Raw genomic sequence first — 18,727 nt, forward strand, 5'->3', positions numbered from 1 at the left:
GTTAATATTGTCTTCAGTTACCGCGATAGTTACTCATGAAATAAAAACTATGAAAACGGATTAAATCGTGTATAATGAATTTACAATTCATCCCGACGTTTCTACAGCGTTCGTGGTCTCTGAGCTCAACGGGTGACTGAGGAAAAATTACAATGTGCTAAAGTTACCCACATACCTACATACATATTCATATATGTAACTATTTAGTTGTTGAAGAAAAACATTCACACAACAATAACATAGGTCAACTAGCTCAGTAAATGTAAGGAAGTCAGCACATTACTAATACTATGCCCACACTATGACCTATGTACCTGACCTAACGTGTAATATTTTATTTTATCAACAAAGGCATAATAAAGATTGTATATTGTATTGTATTTTTGTATGAAAATAAAAAATAGGAAAAAAATATAGTAAGTCTTTTTTAATAGAATATTTATTCTATTAAAAAATATAAAAAAAAACTTAATAAATCCAAAAAAAGTTCAAATGATTAAAAAAGACTGGAATGGAACTCGAGATCTCCAGCTTCATAGTCAATGCGTTTGACCGAGACGCCATTTCGATTTACACTAGCAGTGTCGAAATACACGATATGTATATTTATTGACAAAATGCGTCATTATTTCTGAGTCTGCTTGAGTTAAGTAAACCAATATCTTTAAATAATTACTTGTCAAGAGCCAAGTGTCACTGATGACAATGTCAACTAAAAATACGCGAAATATGACGGCTCTGTGTCTGTACACAAAATTTGGCACGCACATTTTCGTAAAATTAATAAAAAAATCACATGGATTTGTCCATGATTTCTGTATGAAACAATGTATTTCGTTCAATACTGCGACGATGGATAATGTATAGTAGATGTATGCGCATATTTTTATTTAGTTGTAGTGTGCGGTGACCACAGAATTATAATTAAACCAGAATGAGTTGTTAGGCCAAAAAGTGTGTCCACATGAGAGGTTAAAGTTGGGGCTGGTGTCCCTCTCGCACTTATTACCACTATCAAAATCATTTGAATGACGTCATCACTGTCATCATTTGGGGATACCAGTCAATATTCAAAGTTACTACCAAATCTACTAATACCCAATTAAAGGTTTTTAATAATTGCGCAATTTTTTGGTTTTATGGCTTCATAATAATGACTTACCAATTCGTTACAAGGTATTAATACCCTTAATTGCCTCGATATAATACGAAAATAATTTAAGAAGTTTATAAACTTAGTTATCATACAGGTAAAAATACTACTACTATAGTAATTTTTTAACACTGGTCACACGTGCGAGAGGGACACCAGACCAGCCCCAACTTTGACCCTCTCATGTGGACACACTTTTGCTAGTCTGTCAAGAACGCCTTTATGCGCAGGTGATAAGGTTCAATTTAGTATGGCAAAAAAAGTGTGAGCTCAGTCCCTATTGTAGGTCGATGGCGGTGACTAAATAAATGGTAGATGTTTTTTGTATGGAAAGCGAGCCACCTTAAAATTACTACTTTTTCCCCAGACACCGCACAATTCCGCGCATCTCCACCGCGATCGACACAACCATCCTCGACACGTCCATAGCCGGCTTCATCCGCTGCGATCGCTCGCTACACAGCGAGATTCGTCGCTCATTCCACAAACCCAGCGAGCGAGCTATGGCGGACACCGGGCGGAGTATGCCAAGGAATCTCAACCTGGCTTCTAGCGGGGGCTCAAGGTAAGAGATACTAATAAAACGGGACACAACCCTGATTATGAGTCGGCTTCAACCGCTGCGATCGCTCGCTACACAGCGAGATCCGTCGCTCATTCCATAAACCCAGCGAGAGAGCTATGGCGGACACCGGGCGGATAATGCCAAGGAATCTCAATCTTGCTTCTAGCGGGGGCTAAGAGAAATGAGACACATGTTCGATACACGTCGGGTTCAACCGCTGCGATCACTCGCTACACAGCGAGATCCGATGCTCATTCCGTAAACCCAGCTAACGAGCTATGGCGGACACTGGGCGAAGTATACCAAGGAATTTCAACCTGGCTTCTAGCGGGGGCTCAAGGTAAGATAAGTTAGAGACATCTTTGATACACCTCGGCTTCAACCGCTGCGATCGCTCGCTACACAGCGAGATTCGTCGCTCATTCCAGAAATCCAGTGAACGAGCTATGGTTAAATTAGACACAACTTCAGTAAGTCAGATTTAACCATTTCTCATACCATATTATAAAATGTAGACCATTCCATCCTCATTTTATAGACTGTTTCAATCGTTTCAATCCGTCGCTCAGTTTTGAACTTTGAACCTACCCGTGCAATAAGTTTACCTATCGCTTAAATATTAGGTGAAATCTAGTGCAACTGGTACATAAGCAACCTTGATATTTCATTCCCAATAAAGTAAGAAACGAAGTTTGTTGCGGATGCCATTTTGTACCTACGCGTTTGACGAAGCCTGCGCTGTGGATTTGGATGATGGTTTGTATGTTTTGGATATGAAATAAAGTAAAATAAAAACTTCTCTCTCTCAGTAGTTCTCAGCGCTCTTCCTACCTACATTACTTTCTCAATTTGATTTTACATAAAATATTGTAAAATTTGGTTGCAGAGCCCACAGCGAAGAGCACAACGTGGGTGGGATCGAACCGAAACCTCTGAAGGCGGCAGGAAAACCGACCGCAGACGTTACTGGACCACAGACCACACTGCCGCTCACAGTTGATAAGGTAACTTTACGACCTTAATTAGTGTGATGGGCTGATGGCGGATCTGTGTCAGCTACAAGCCGATAATTGGCAGGAAGTTGCGCAAGATCGGGATAAGGCACTGGCCCACCGCGAGCTAGTAAGCTATGAGCTATCGGCTATAAAAACGAACAAAAGATAATCACTCCCGTGTAAATAAAAGAGACACGGCGATGTTTATTGTTACTCGCCCAGCGGTGAGCTATCCATATCGCCGTGTCTCTTTTATTTGCACAGAAGTACTTATCTTTTGTTCGTTTTTATAGCCGATAGCTCATAGCTTACTAGCTCGCGAGTCGCGTGCCTAAGTGGCGTGCTCTCGTTTTGGAGGCCAAGATCCTCTTTGGATCATAGAGCCATACTAGTTAGTTAGTAGTAATAGCAGCAGCAGCTTATAGTATTTTCTTTAATAGCCGGGACCACATCAGCAGCGCTGTGATGCAATGTCCTCGCGCGCCATCAACCAATGTAGGCGTGCCTCAACGGAGGCACCGAGGCCTTTTCCGAAAAGCTTTTGCCTCCGAGGCTATTGGCTGCACCAGGCCTACGTCACTCGTTCGCGGTCGCGCGTTAAGTACCTACCCGCTAGCAGTTGCCTCGAGGTAACAAGTGTCCTAAAGGCGCCACGCGCCCGCCTGTGTAGTCGCGTGGCACGTGCCGACTATGCTTCTGAGTTTTACGTAGTAATATTAGTATTAGTTAAATAAAGCGTAGGCATTTGTCGTTTTGCGGGCAAGTGAAGGATCTGTTACGTTAGTGGACCTGCATAACGAAGTCATTATTTGACATCATTTTAATCTCTGTTAAGTTAATACATCCCATTTAAGAACTTCCGCCTTATTTCGAATGCGATATTAAATTCATCATTATTACATTGTTTGCGTGCAGCCGTCGTGCGTTTGCAGTTACTCGAGCGGCGCGCCGGACGGCGAACCGGACGGGCCGGACGACTACCGCAGCGAGTGTGAGAATTGCAAGTCCGCTACCAGCTCAAGGTATTATAATATTCAACCCATAAAGGAATTTAATGTAACATAATGATCATGTGTTCTGCTCTGTATAATAGGCTACTTGCCTCCTAGTCAAATCAGCTTCTTTTTAAGAAATTTATATGAAATCGAACTGAGTGGCGTTCCGGTCAACTCAGTTACTTTATATATTTCTACCTGACTTATTAAATAGAAATTGGATTTAAAAATAACTTCTGTCCATATTTTCCTAATAATTATGTGATGCTTTCTTTCGTGCACAATATAAGATATTTTTAGTACAGTCGAGTTCCCTATTGCGAATAAATTTCTGTATTACCAGCCCAAAGTTCTGAATAACGTTTCTTTTTCCTTGTGAGAGTTGTGAGTCATACGAAGGTTTTATTTTTGAGTTTTATTTTTTGGTTTTGTTTCTGGATATTTTTAAATAAACAGGACTGTGTCATAATCATAACTTAGTGGTGGCATCGTTGTCTATTGCAAAGATATACTAAGATAAACCATATGGTTATCCATAGGGTTAACAGTAGGTTCTCCGAGGCATGTACGAGTAGATGCGATGTCCATATTCAATTCCTAGGTCAGTGTTACACAACAATTTTGCTAGAGTCCAATCGTTTGACTGAGCTCGCAATCAAAAGGGCACATCCTAGAGTTTTCTCGTATAAGGTTTAACAAGGTGTTTTGTGCACAGATGGGTATTAGACCCCGACTGGCGAGACGAGGCCGACGAGGGCACGCAAACGCTGCAGCGCCGCGCGCCGCCGCCCGCGCCGCCGCCGCCCGCCACCGCCACGCTGCCGCAACCCGTCACTAAGCAACGGTAAATATATTACCTATACAATACCATAGTGTTGGCACGGTCAAGGCACTCAGAGACATATGATCACGCCTCTCCCGTCAAGGCGTTAGTATCTATACCTCTATAATGACTGTATAGATGAGTTGTAGACCCCGAATGGCGCCACGAAGTTGTTGAAGCCGCCCGCCACCGCCACGCTGCCGCAACCCGTCACTAAGCAGCGGTAAATATATTACCTATACAATACCATAGTGTTGGCACGGTCAAGGCGCTCAGAGACATATGATCACGCCTCTCCCGTCAAGGCGTTAGTATCTATACCTCTATAATGACTGTATAGATGAGTTGTAGACCCCGAATGGCGCCACGAAGTTGTTGAAGCCGCCCGCCACCGCCACGCTGCCGCAACCCGTCACTAAGCAGCGGTAAATATATTACCTATACAATACCATAGTGTTGGCACGGTCAAGGCGCTCAGAGACATATGAACACGCTTCTCCCGTCAAGGCGTTAGTATCTATACCTCTATAATGACTGTATAGATGAGTTGTAGACCCCGAATGGCGCCACGAAGTTGTTGAAGCCGCCCGCAACCGCCACGCTACTGCAGCCCGTCACTAAGCAACGGTAAATAGAATACAATAGTGTCGACGTGGTCAAGGCGCTCAGAGATCACGCCTCCTCCGTCAAGGTAGTAGCTAGTGACTGCATAGATGGGTGTTACACCCCGAATGGCGCCACGAAGCTGTTGAAGCCGCCCGCAACCGCTACGCTGCCGCAACCCGTTACTAAACAACGGTAAATAGAATACAATAGTGTTGGCGCATTCAACGCGCTCACATACATATGAACACGCCTCTACCCTCAAGGCGTTAGTATCTAATGACTGTATAGATGGGTGTTAGACCCTAAATGGCGCTACGAGGCCGATGAAAGTACGCAGACGCTACCGCGAGGAGTGCCGCCGCCACCCGCAACCGCCACGCTGCCGCAGCCCGTCACTAAGCAACGGTAAGTAAACTGTGTTTACCACAAAACGTATGCTCTGAAACCAGTGATTGGATTATCCCGATCGGACAATCCCGGCTCTGTACACAGCACAATTTTGGCAGAAACCTAGCAATATTCAACCTTTATTTCCAAATTCAACAATATCTTACTTTACATCTGTCTTTGAATCAGTACGTTACTGAACGCTAAATGCATTGCATCCATACTATACTATGCTATATAATGTTATCAATGGGAAGTGTGTGTGTCTGTTTGTTTGTCCGTCTTTCACGGCAAAACGGAGCGAGGTATTGACGTGTTTTTTTAAGTGGAGATAGTTGAAAGGATGAAGAGTGACATAGGCTACTTTTTGTATCTTTCTAATCCGCCACTTCCCTAGGATGGGGGGTGGAAGTTTGTATGGAGAATCCCGCAATTTTCGAATTCAATGCGAGTGAAGCCGCGGGAAAAAGCTAGTTTAAACATAAAGCTGATTTGTTTACATGACTATTATGCCTCTCTCTAATCACGACCTGAATACATAGTTTTTTTTTTGTCGCAGACCAACGGGAGGCCCACAATCCAACTGGGAGAACTGGTTCAACACAATACCTGACTCCGATACTGAATCCGAAGAAGAGTGAACTGTTTACTATTAACTTTTAATTTGGACTTGTATGTGCAACAAGGTAAGTCTTATCAGTTTACAGTGGATAAATATGCAATAAGTATTACCATGGACTTGTAATTCAAGTGTAAAGATTTTGAGCACAACACTTTTCGTTGTTTGCAACACTCGCGACATCTAGTGTCAAGCAGCTCTAGATTTTTAGCGGTACTAGTAAATCCGCCACTTAGTCCTAGTGCAGTTGCTAAAATAAACAGCATTTTGTTTACAAGTCAGGGACTGGAAACCCGTTAATTTGTCTTACCCGGTCGAATGGGTAACCCCTTCAGATAAGATAGTTTGGGTAACCCGTCCATCGGGTTACCCACACAATAGTGATAACACCCGTAACTTAACCTAATCGTAGCCAGGGGTTACCGCTTACAGGAGATTTTTGGCTTTATCTTGCGTGGACTAACCTTGTAAACCTTATCGCTCAGCGCTAACACGATTTAAATAAAATAGGTTAAACTTAATCACATGGTATATGTAGTATTTGGAACATTGTTTAAAAATATGGGTTTTTGACAGCTAAGGTTAAATAAAAAGCACGTAATACCTATGTGTATTATAACGGGTATATTATAGCTGTTTAAGAATGAATTGGTCTATGGTATTACTAATCTGCTAGCATTAGTATCATTTTCGCTCTCTCCACACATCTCGCGTAATTTCAAATTGGTTTGCGCGCGAGAACGCAACGCTTTCGCGTAACTTTTCTCGAATTACGAACATTCTGTATACGCTTTATAAAATTACAATTTAACCCCTACGCGTACAATATGACCGTTTATGCTCGAATCCATTCCGTTAAATTAACAAATTAATTATTTATTTCTCCTATAAATAAAGTCAGGAAGGGAAAACTGAAATCTTGTAAAAACAAACGAGAGTCCTGTGGCCCATTTCTCGAAGCTACAAGTTACAATTTACAAGTGGTAGTCATGTCTTATATGGTAAGTTGAAAAGAGACTTCCGCTTGTAACTTGTAACCTTCAGCTTTCGGAAATGGGCCACCGTTATACGAATTTCAGAGAGATATTTGCTTCTGTTACATGATATGTACGAGTATGTACAAGCCTTCCTGAAATGGGCTACGAGATAGTCCTATGAAAAAAAAAACAAGTCTTCTAATTATCGGGCACTTTTGGTATCGTTTAATTTATAAACCATCCATCCAACCATCTTTAACGTGCCAAGAATGGTAACCACAGTAGCTAAGCTGTGATTTCCGTGCTCTCTGTCACTCTTTCTTACTTGTTCTCTTGTTCAAAGTCAATAACTGTGAAAATGGGTCACAATCACAAGGTAAGATCTCTGTACAAAGTCACCAATTTTCATTGTTCTTGTGTGTATCTGCGCTAAGAACCATTACAGTGCAGGCTATTCGAAGCTATGAAAATCGACAATTTATAGTCTCACACTGTCAGGATACGTGATAGTTAGTACCTATGCATTTGTTTCGACTATTTCATTTTCAATGATAATATTTCAAAACATTTCCAAATAGTCTTCAGGATCAGCGGTATCCACGCGATCGCATATCCAGTTTAGGTATAAAGTAAATTTTAAGTAAAGACTTCTCTAAAAACTGCCGATCAGAATATTATATTACTAGTTAAACTAGTAATCAGTGTATTTACATTCTATATATATTTATTTGTTTGAGATTGTTTGAAGATGAACCATTTGATATGGAAGGTGTAATAGGATAACTGAACGCAGGATAATATTGATAACGACTCTGGTGGATTCACGAAATCTGGCGCGAATAGAATTATGAAAATGAAAATGAAATATTTATTTTTCAAGTAGGCATATTACAATGCGCATATGAACGTCAAATAAAGCTACGCCGGCTATTAATGCGTGACTAATCTACAAATTGATCAATAAAATGTCATGGCACGGATACTAGTGTCACTTATACAAGAAAGTTTCGTTCGTTTCAATCGTATCAGTTTCCGTGAATAAAGAAGTGAAGCACTTCATAATTTATCAACACTTCATAATCTAGCATTTAGCTCCTTGTTAATAGATAGCACTTTTCAAAATTACCCCGCTTTTACCCTAATGCACCTTACTATCAAAAGTTATTAAGGGTATAAATTGACCTGGTAGGGCGTCCGCTAGTGGGTCCGGGAGCCCGAAGCGGGCTCCCGCTCCAGCTAGCTGGATCACCTAAGGCCCTGCCACGACATTGGTTTAAGGCGACAGCGGCGAGAACGAGACACAGTGATGGAAACTTTCGTCCGCACCTATGACCGCTGCTCGCCGCTGTCGCAAAAGCCAATGTCGTGGTCGTGGCCAGGCCGTTAGGGTCCCCCCACATCTAGCGTCTCGCGAACGTCGTCGCCTCTCCAACGCCTGCGCGGCGTCGACGCCGCGCATCCGCAGCGCCGACGCGACGTTGCGGCGCCTCTCGAACGTCGACGTCGCAGTAACGTCCGCGCGGCGTCGACGCCGCGTTAGCGCCGCGCCTCCTCGACGTCAGTGGCAGTAAACCAAAAGTAGCTTATACGTTAGTTCGTATGCCTTAACCAATTTTTTGAAAAGTTATTTCTATAATGTAGGTGCATCAAGGCGACTTGTTTACAGAGGGTCTTTGGCCTGTGTTGTATCAACTACGTTTGACGTATTGCTTCCCTGTCACACTTACGATTCCCAAGTGCGACAAATGTGTCAAAAGGTTCACGGCAGGCCCTCCTCAATGAATGCTCTTGACACGTATCTTTATCTAATCTAGGTAATTATCGGCAAAACTGTCATTTCATAGAAATATTGTAAAAACACTAAACAGAGAATGTGTCGTAGAAACGAGAGCAAAAAGCAATATTTACGCGTCTAGCGACCGTCATGATGCAGAAATTTAAGGTTTTTGATGAGTAGATTACGTTTATTTGCCATAATTTGTTAGTTACTAAAAATACAGGGAATCCGGTATTACAAAATTAAATACCGGTTTTGAAATCTACCCCAAAAACCCCGAGATACTGGGATCCCGGTATTGTAAGGCCTAGCTGGACGTTGGTCGCCGCTGGCATCGCGGAGGCGCTGCGCGGGCGCGGCGTTGGCGCTGCGTCGACGCCGCGCGGACGCCACTGCGACGTCGACGTTCGAGAGGCGCCACAACGTCGCGTCGGCGCTGCGGGAGCGCGGCGTCGACGCCGCGCGGGCGTTGGAGAGGCGACGACGTTCGCGAGACGCTAGATGTGGGGGGACCCTTAGGCGCTGATTTAAACGGTACGAGCTCTCGCATACGAAATTTTAATATGTCAGCTGTCAATATTCCGCGATGTGTCTAAAATCCCATAGAAGTTCGCGTGCCGTCTAAATGCCTTAAGTAGGGTAATAAAATTGGCAGCGAATTTGAGCGAGATTCTATACTCTCGTTGATTTTTAAAGTAGGTATTTTGGTAATAATATGTTATAGTTGAAGAATTATTATATTGACTTAATGATCTTTATTTTACCACATTCCGGTTTCTTTTTTAACCATCACAAAATACTAATGACATAATAATTCGTTTTTTGTTATTTTTTTCTTATTCGTGCAAGTCATTAAATGGCAACTATAAATTATACATTTATTTCATAGAGATATTATTTTTATGTTAAAGATTTTAAGTTGTCTTATACCAAAGAATCGTTTTTTACTTGGATTTTTAGAATGTTCATCTGAATAATCGTTAGTTATTATATAATCTTAAGTTATAAAAATGTCCCCAATTAATATAAGAAATTAATATTTGTTAATGTAACTTTAATGTTATTAGTGGCTATAAACAGGTTTAACTACCACTGTCAAAGATACTTTATCAAAATATGAAATAATTGGTGTTGATAATCCTGTTCACAATAGGTATACTTAAACACACAGTCATGCTCGTAAATATGCGATATAAGGTCGGGGAAAATGTAGAAGCTTAGCTCGAAGAATTCCATACATTGACCCGCCTGTTTACTAATGTATCTCGCTCTTGTGTAATTATTTGGTGTCCTATCCATGGTTTCGGCGATCAGCACGAGCCAAATAAATTATGTGTATGCGAGATAAGAACAGGCGGGCCAATGTACCGAAATACTCGTGCCAAGCATCCTTTCCTACCACATTATTTATGGAAATGGCTGTATCTTTAGATTAATAATAAAATTAAATCAACATTCGAATTTTAATATTGAATGGTGCCAAATTGGAAACGAAATGCAAGGAATATGGGGGAACCCCTTAGAAGTCTTACGAAATTAAGCCTAGTATGAGTATTATTTTTGAATTTACGCAATAAATATATTATTCCTAGTTGTTGCTATTATACCATAAACCTTTATTAATTAACACATTGGTTGATGATTGTTCACTCACAAAAAAATGCTTTATTTACATTAATTATGCATAAAACCTAACATAGACATACACTCAAATATATTTTCATGTAATATGTATATATTTTTGAAAATGAAAAGAGTACGATTGAAAAGTTAAGTACGTTCAGGAAAGATCACTTGTGCTAGATTAGTACTTTCAAGAGTATTCTGAGGCTCAAGTTAAATATTTTAATACAAGGTTGCGTTCATTTTATTTTATTACGTATCGCTCGTAGCGAGCATATGGTAATATTTTTTTCAGTACAGATGGTGTTTTTTTTACGCACTAGTGCGAGAAGTGGTTCATTATATGCCAGGTCGAAACTTCGGAGGGCCATCTGTACTGAAAAACGTCGTACGATACACGTGCAAAAAGGAAATTCTTAACTCGTGTCGATTTAAAACACTCCCTTCGGTCGTGTTTTAATTTATCGCCACTCGTTTCGAACTTCCTTTTTTACGCACTTGTATCGTAATGTACTATTCTATGTTAGTGGTATGCATGTGCGTTTTCTCTTACAATTTTTGTAAAAGCCAATGAGTGTTTGAAAACAAATGGGAAGAGAATGAATCAGAATCAGAACAATTGGTAGCAAAGACGAATAATGTGCAAAATGAAACTAAAAAACGTTAGTACCTAACAGAAACTGACGAAAAGTTATGTACGTTGGAGCAACAAATATAATTATCATAATTAAATACGATTGAATAAAACGAACGCAACTTTAAATAACTTTAATTAAAACAATAGAATTTGAAGATTGTAGCATGTAGATAGGACTTTATGTAATACGGAAATTGTAAAATATGTCTATATCTATTTTTATCTAAATAATAGAGAAGAAATAGATATTACAAAGGTATAATAATACATTACTTCATCTTAGCTTTAAACAGGTATGTTTCGTAATATTTTTACTATTATTGTTGTTCTATGTATAGTTTTTATTGAAGTGTTATTTGATAACTTAGGTTTTTAATGTATTCGAATTTTGTATTATAAATGCATTTTAGTACTCTAATTTTGATAATTGAATGCAGGCAGAGCCTCTAATTTCAATTACCTATTCATTAAAAAATGCCAATGGTCTACTAAACTTAAAATACGTCGAATTGGTATCAAATATTCAATAAAAATGATGAATGCTGGTATTCTATACTATTTCGAAAAGGATAGCAAATCCTACTGGAAGTCTTTTGCATTTTAAGAATCGTTGATGTGTATTTTAGGGACTGGAAGCCCTTGATTAACCTGATCGGTAACGCTGTTGAATGGTTACCCTAATCATATGGTAACCCTATCGTTGTATTTCCTATATTTAATGTACTGTACTCGTTGAATAATGTGTTAATGATTTTTACCTCAACAGCATGGCCACAACTTAATTGCATTCCGAACGTAATTGATAGGAAAATTCTTTAAAGGTTTACTGGTAGTATTATTACTGATCACGCTCTCTTATGAGGAAGTTAGCGATGTGGTTGCCGTATTGATAGGGGTTGTAAATCAGTGGTAACCCCTTTTGTGTGGTAACCTTCTCCGGTCCCTGATAGTTAAAGATTGTACTTTTTATGTTCAAATACTTCCATTTACAAAGTATTAATAATAAGGATTGTGTCAAATATCATGTTTAATTTAAACTTATTTTTTGTCGTTACTAATTATAAGAAGAAAAGTTTATTATTAAAATAAGATGTTATCAGTACTACGAGTACGCATTTCCTTTAGTTAATGTACCAACTACACCATGAATATGGATTTTTGTGGCCCTCTCACAGAAAAGGCACCTTGCCGTGGCACACATTTACTTCATTCTACTAACAAAGGTTTTCTATACTAACGCAACCCTTTGCGAGTTTACCGTTTCTGTGGGAATGTCATTTTTTCTATGTCATGATGTATAATATCGTTTAATTAAGTCGGGGTAAATAATATAGAACCAATTTATTCAGTTCTTAACGTTTATTAAATTCCATAAGACATTTAGGTAGTCTACCGTTTACAAAGCTTACCTAAAGCCGTACAGAAACTTGTGATGTAGACATCAGTATTATAGATATACCGAACCAAACGTTGAATCTTGAATTAAAAGAGTTGATGGACGAAGTGTTTTATTTATGACGACTGTGTGTCTATACGATACTTCCTTAAGGCAGCTTTCTTGAACTCTTCAGTACTATAGTATTTACAGATGTAGTGCGAAAAGGGTTTCCTTCGTATTTTTCTGGAAACATGGCAAATACGAACTTGTCATGCTAGTTCAGTCAATGTCTATACAACTTGTACTGCGACTGACTGAAATAACATGACACATTCGTACGTTTCCGTAACAATACGAACACAAATCTTTTCGTACTACATCTGTACAAATTTACCTATTTAATTTATGTGCAAGGATGCTTCTCTTAAGTTGTGTGCGTTCATCCTCGCTTAATGCATCTATAGTCTTTTTTGGTTAGCAAATAACCCTCTACTGGCACCTCGGTACATCTTTGGTGGAATACTTTGTGTGCTGCATTATGTGTAAGGTCTTAGCACAAAAAATTTCGTAGTGTCTTCCTATCTCTACTACACATGCATATTGCTGGCTGTCAATACCCCAGCATTGTAATACAGCAATGTAATATTTACGCGTGATTACAGTCAACCAATTAGAATCCTAGGCGACTCTAGAACCCTGTCGTATTTCTTTATTTGCTCTAGAAGTCAGTTTGACGTTTACTGTGAAAGGGTTCTACAGTGGCCTAGGATTCAGATTGATTGACTGTACGTATTTTGGGTAATAATTCATGTGAGTTTTTATACAACAAGCCACACAGAAACAGCTAAAAATAGAAGCATTCGTGAGATGTTAGTATCGTAGGCAGAATCCTCGTCTGGTTGTTCATCATCAGGTAGCCATGGACCGCATTGCCGGTAGCCTTCCTCCTGGAAGATAAACACATTTTATATCAGATTACGAGTCGCGAGGACACAGTCAGCCATGGAATCAGAGCGTGAGGGATCGAGCAGTTTTTACTCATCATATTACATATATTAGTATATTATATTTCTAAAAACATCCGTACCTCTTGGTAGCGATGTGGGAAACAGGCGGTGTGCGGTGGGCGAGTGGGTAGCGGTACGACGTTGCGCGCGCAAGCTAGCAGCGCTGCTGACGGAACCGTTTTTGGCTCTTCATCGTCTTCTGTTGCCACCTGGTTACAAAAGAGAACGTCGGGTGGAATTTAGACCTATACTGGCAGTATGCCGGAAACATACACAGTCTCGAACTCTCGACTAAGTAATGAAGGGTAAAAGGGCTTTAAAGGGGTATTGATACCTATACAGGTATCACACGGGGTTACCCTTTCGTTTATGTGGTGTTTCAAAAGGGAGAATGAGGGGTATCCCTCATCAAATGGACAAGTAAGGTTGAGTAAATTAAAACCCTTTTTCTGGGGAGGAGTGAATCGGTCACTTAATTAAGGTTTACCTTTTGATTAATCATAGGGTCGGGCAGCGGTGTGGGAACGCTTTCTTCCATGCAGGGTTTGAACAGCGCCAATAGAAGTAAGTTGGTACGAGGTAACAGTGCGCCAGCTATTGGCCATGCGCAGTTAGCCTCGTCAACTGGACGGTTAAACGCTTTTAATGCCCTTGCTCGCTGAAACAGATTTTTAAAAAGTAAGTCAAAGCTTGGAAGGTATTATTTCTTCTCTATCTCTTACAAACAAGTAACATATGGATATGCTTCTTACATTTAATACGTAAAGTGGTCGCGACCGGTCGCATGCAGCGATCCTAGTCCGGTTGACGAGTACGCGTTCGTCGAAGAGTCTGTCAAAAGCCTCGCGCTCGAAACTCTTTTTGGTAGCCCTCCTTCTCTTCTCCTTTTCGAAGGCAGTTTCGCTAGACACCAGAGTTCCTTGAAAAAGCAGATTGTAAGAATGAAACCAAAAGTATAAAAAAAGAGTAAACTATTGCTTTTGCTCTGTTGACAACATCTCTTACCGTAAGTGGAAACTGCTACAATAAGAAGAGCTTCGCTAGCTACACGGACTACCGCTTTTGTGGCGTGCCAAACTGATCTCAATATCGAAGGCATTATCTGAAAATAAAACGGTATATATATATGCTAAGAAAAAACTTAGAAAACATTACGACCTGCGGAAAAAAGCGCACAAGAAAATGGAAAAGAAGGTGGACGAACGTAGCAACAGCCATCTAGTTGTGATAGAACAGTTTTTCTTTCAGGTAGTTGTAGTGTATACTGAAGATCAACTTACAGGTCCCGCTGATATCTCTTCCTCAGCTGGAGGGAAGCAGACGGCCTGATAGTCGTGTATCCAGTTGAGGTCGAACACCTTTTGCTTCAGCAGAACTGTCATGGCTGCCGGGTATAGCGTGGCTAGGTGACGCCGGAGTGGCACGTCGTGACTCTAAACAAATATATTTTGGTATGTCAAGGATACTGAAATAAGTACTTGAAATTTCGTTTTACACTAACAAATCGGTTAACGAAAAAAACAGTTTGTATTACCTCCATGTCTTCATATGTGTCTCCATTGGCAGCCACCACCCATCCTTCGTCATCCACTAGCAGACACAACCAGTAAATGCCATCGCACGTTGTGTGTAGTGGGTCGTCGTCTGGAGTATACTGAAATTACGAAAACATACTGTTTTCAAAAATTACAAGGCGCAATAAGTAGACCCGTCGTCACCATCTACATTTATTCACATTTAACTCACGTCAAAGTCAGTGAATTCCTTCAGCACATCTCTCATGTACTGCGGATGGAAGTGGTAGCCCACAACGCCGACCACCGCTTTTTCTGACTCGTTCTCTCGTTGTAGCTCCAGCACTCGAGCTGCTGTCAGCCATTTTGATTGTTCTCCTAGCTGTATGAAAATGAAAAAAATCTCTATTGTGAGTGGTAATTTGACATAACAAAATAGCTGCAGTGTACAATTTGTACTTAGAATTTGAACCTGCGATTAGTGCGACCAATTATAACACTGGTCTTTCTGCTAACTTAGACAATAAATCAATAAAGTGTGTGCTTCACGCCCTTTTTCAACATTTAAAATTACAAGTCCATAGTGTATATTAATATAGGGTTTTCGGGAGCGACAAATCGACCTAGCTAGGCTTTATCAACGGGAAAACGCTTCTAAAAACATGCATGTTGCAATTGACTGTAAATCTTACCGCGGGCGGCACAGCGTCCGTCATAGTGGTCCTTCGTAGCCGGATCGGCGCGACAGGAGCATGAACAATGAGCGTGCCCGGCGCGGCGGCTGCGCGGATGTACCACGGTTCGTCCGGGCCGCGCGCCCACAGGGCACCGTCCGGGGGCTTCACTGAGCCGGTCACGTGCCAGTGCTGCCAGCGAGTTAGACCGCTTTCTGAAATTATATTAACTGTATGTACTACGTACTTTATTTTGTATAACACCGAGAAAGAATACTGTGACCTCACCAAGGTCTGCGCTTAGCTAAAGGGCTTTGGTTTTCTAAGCGCTTCATTATTAGTCAGGGACCAAACGACCTCTTTTACAAAAAGTCGTCGACATCTCCTCTAAATACCTAAAACAGGTATGGATGTGTTCCTCGTTATCTCCAGATTACGAATTGACCTGTTTTAGTTTAAGGAGGGGGGGACGGGTTGAGAAAAAGGGGGAGAAAGATGGCGGCCGACCATCATAGATATTTATTCACATCTCGAGTCCTATGGCACCAATCTGTTCGTGCAAGGTGTCGTTTGAAAGCTTATTAAACCTACTTTAATTGTTTATAAATAACTATACTCATAAAAGTAACCGTTTACGAAATATTTGAAAATATGTGTTTTTTTATCGCGCATGAATTGCACAAGTACTAGAAAAAATGCGTCTAACCCAATAAACAATAACTTTACCGCAATTGATGTTATTATAAAATTTTCGCGTCTATTCATGCTCTTTCTAAAAATATAAGTTTCATTGGTATATGATAATATATAACCATGTTATTACAAATTTGGTTTAGCAGAAGTCACTCTGCCCGGTCGCAGAAATGGGCGCTGACCGTAGTAAAGTATTCGATATTTTTGAGGTCCTATTTTACGGATCCATATGCGAGAGGTATCGTTTCAAAGCTAATTAAACCTACTATATTTTTTTATAAATAACTATAATCATAAAGGTAGCTGTTTAGAAAATATTTGAAAATATGTGTTTTATAGACCATGAGTCGCACAAGTACCTACTGGTAAAACATGCTTCTTAATCAATAAACAACAACTTTTCCGGAATTGATGTTAGTATAAGATTTACGCGGAATTTTGTGCGCTTTCTAATAACATAAGTTTTATTGGTGTATAATATTATATAACCAAGTAATTACAAATATGGTTAACTAGGGGCCACAGCGCCCGGCCACGTATGGATGCTGACCGTCGCCAAAATTTCTATATTTTTCGGATCCTATTTCATTTTACAGGAATCTTTTGAAAGCATATTATGCGTACTATCATTAGTTCTCAATAATTTTATTTGTAACTGTAGTAGCTAACAAAATATTTGAAAATATGCATTGGAACCGATGTGAGTAAAACATGCCTCTAGCTCAATGAATTATATTTTTTCCGCAATTGATATAATAACAAAATAAACGGCGAAATGTATGACCTTTTCAAATAATAAGTTTTGTCAGTATTGCATAAAGAATTAATGTTAATTTATCCATCATACTCACTGCGCACCGTCATATACATGGATGACCATTTTCGTTGCCGTTTTCATATTTTTTAAGATTGTATCTTGGTGCATGACCAATAAACAATAACTTTACCGCAAATAATGTTATGATAAGATTTACAGGACATTTCATATGCTTTCTAAAAATATAAGTTTTATTGATGTATGATATTATACAACCAAGTAATTACGAATTTGGTTTAGCAGGTGTCACTGCACCCCCGTGACGTAAATAGGTGCTAACCGTCGCCTAATTTTATGTATTTCTCAGATCCTATTTTAGCGATCAATTTGTGAGAGGTATCATTTGAAAGCATATTATGCGTACTATCGTTACTTTTTAATAATTTTAGTCGTAATTGTAGAAGTTTACAAAATATTTGACAATATGTGTATTTTTACTGTATATGAATAGCATTCGCACTGATACGAGTGAAACATGCTTCGAGCTCAATAAATTATATTTTTCCGCAATTGATATAATAACGAAATGAACCGCAAAATGTATGGCCTTTACAAAAAATGAGTTTTGTTAGTTTTGCTTAAACAATTAATGTTAATTTGTCCACCATACCCACTGCGCACGGTCAATCGTCATATAAACGGATGTCCACCGCCGTTGCCTTAATTTTTTCATCATTTTACAAATTTTATTTTACTGATCAATTAAGTATAATAAGTAAATTCGATACGTGATAGATTATATTTATTATGAATATACGACTAGTGAAATAAAATCTGAAAAATCATGAAAAAAGGCAACGACCGTGGACATCCATTTATATGATGGTGCGCAGTAGGTGAGCTGAACAAATTCAAATTAATTGTTTATGCAATACAAACCAAACTTATTTTTTGTGTAAATCATACATTTTCCGTTTATTTTGTTCTTATTTCAATTGCGGAAAACTATAATTTATTGAGCTAGAAGCGTGTCTTATCAATGCCAATGCTATTCATGCACAATAAAATACACATATTACTAATCAAATATTTTATAAACTTCTACAGTTTCGACTTGAAATATTAGAAATAAAGATAGTACACATAATATGCTTTCAAATGATACCTCTCACAAATGTATCAGTAATATAGGATCTGAGTAACGTAGAAAATTTGGCGACGGTCAGTCAGCACCCAATATCGTGACAGGGCGCAGTGACCCCTACTAAACCAAATTTGTAATTACTTGGTCATATATTATCATACACCAATAAAACTTATATTTTTAGAAAGCGCGTGAAATTTCGCGTAAATTTTATAATAAACATTAATTGCGGTAAAGTTATGGTTTATGAAGTTAGAAGCATTTTTTATCTGTATATGTGCAACTCGTGCTCGAAAAAAAACTCATATTTTCAAATATTTTGTAAACAGCTACCTTTATAACTATAGTTATTCAAAAATAATTATAGTAGGTTTAATTTGCTTTCAAATGATACCTCTTACAT

General features: G+C 39.4%; 2 protein-coding genes across 3 annotated transcripts in view; one reads left to right on the forward strand and one right to left on the reverse strand.

Annotated features, from left to right (window-relative positions):
- LOC125233813 overlaps positions 1-18,727 on the forward strand; it is a 47,657-nt gene that overhangs the window by 26,499 nt on the left and 2,431 nt on the right. Inside the window, exons 8-12 of one of the 2 annotated variants that reach the window (XM_048139943.1) lie at positions 1,521-1,718; positions 2,605-2,722; positions 3,629-3,735; positions 4,424-4,552; positions 6,084-6,210. In XM_048139943.1, the coding sequence (XP_047995900.1) occupies positions 1,521-1,718; positions 2,605-2,722; positions 3,629-3,735; positions 4,424-4,552; positions 6,084-6,165 (634 nt within the window). In that variant the 3' untranslated portion in view covers positions 6,166-6,210. Of the gene's footprint in view, positions 1-1,520; positions 1,719-2,604; positions 2,723-3,628; positions 3,736-4,423; positions 4,553-6,083; positions 7,806-18,727 lie in introns of those variants that run through there. The other variant, XM_048139942.1, reaches the window with a different exon arrangement.
- The window catches only part of LOC125233811 (voltage-dependent calcium channel subunit alpha-2/delta-1-like), a 40,558-nt gene continuing 32,873 nt past the window's right edge, over positions 11,043-18,727 (reverse strand). Inside the window, exons 21-29 of the mRNA XM_048139941.1 lie at positions 15,749-15,945; positions 15,289-15,438; positions 15,077-15,196; positions 14,823-14,975; positions 14,548-14,644; positions 14,295-14,461; positions 14,030-14,200; positions 13,623-13,751; positions 11,043-13,482 (exon numbers count right to left, since the gene is read on the reverse strand). Coding sequence (XP_047995898.1) covers positions 13,354-13,482; positions 13,623-13,751; positions 14,030-14,200; positions 14,295-14,461; positions 14,548-14,644; positions 14,823-14,975; positions 15,077-15,196; positions 15,289-15,438; positions 15,749-15,945 — 1,313 coding nt within the window. The 3' untranslated portion in view covers positions 11,043-13,353. The remainder of the gene's footprint in view (positions 13,483-13,622; positions 13,752-14,029; positions 14,201-14,294; positions 14,462-14,547; positions 14,645-14,822; positions 14,976-15,076; positions 15,197-15,288; positions 15,439-15,748; positions 15,946-18,727) is intronic.

The sequence above is a fragment of the Leguminivora glycinivorella genome, chromosome 15 (assembly GCF_023078275.1).
Source record: "Leguminivora glycinivorella isolate SPB_JAAS2020 chromosome 15, LegGlyc_1.1, whole genome shotgun sequence".
Taxonomy (NCBI): Eukaryota; Metazoa; Arthropoda; class Insecta; order Lepidoptera; family Tortricidae; genus Leguminivora; species Leguminivora glycinivorella.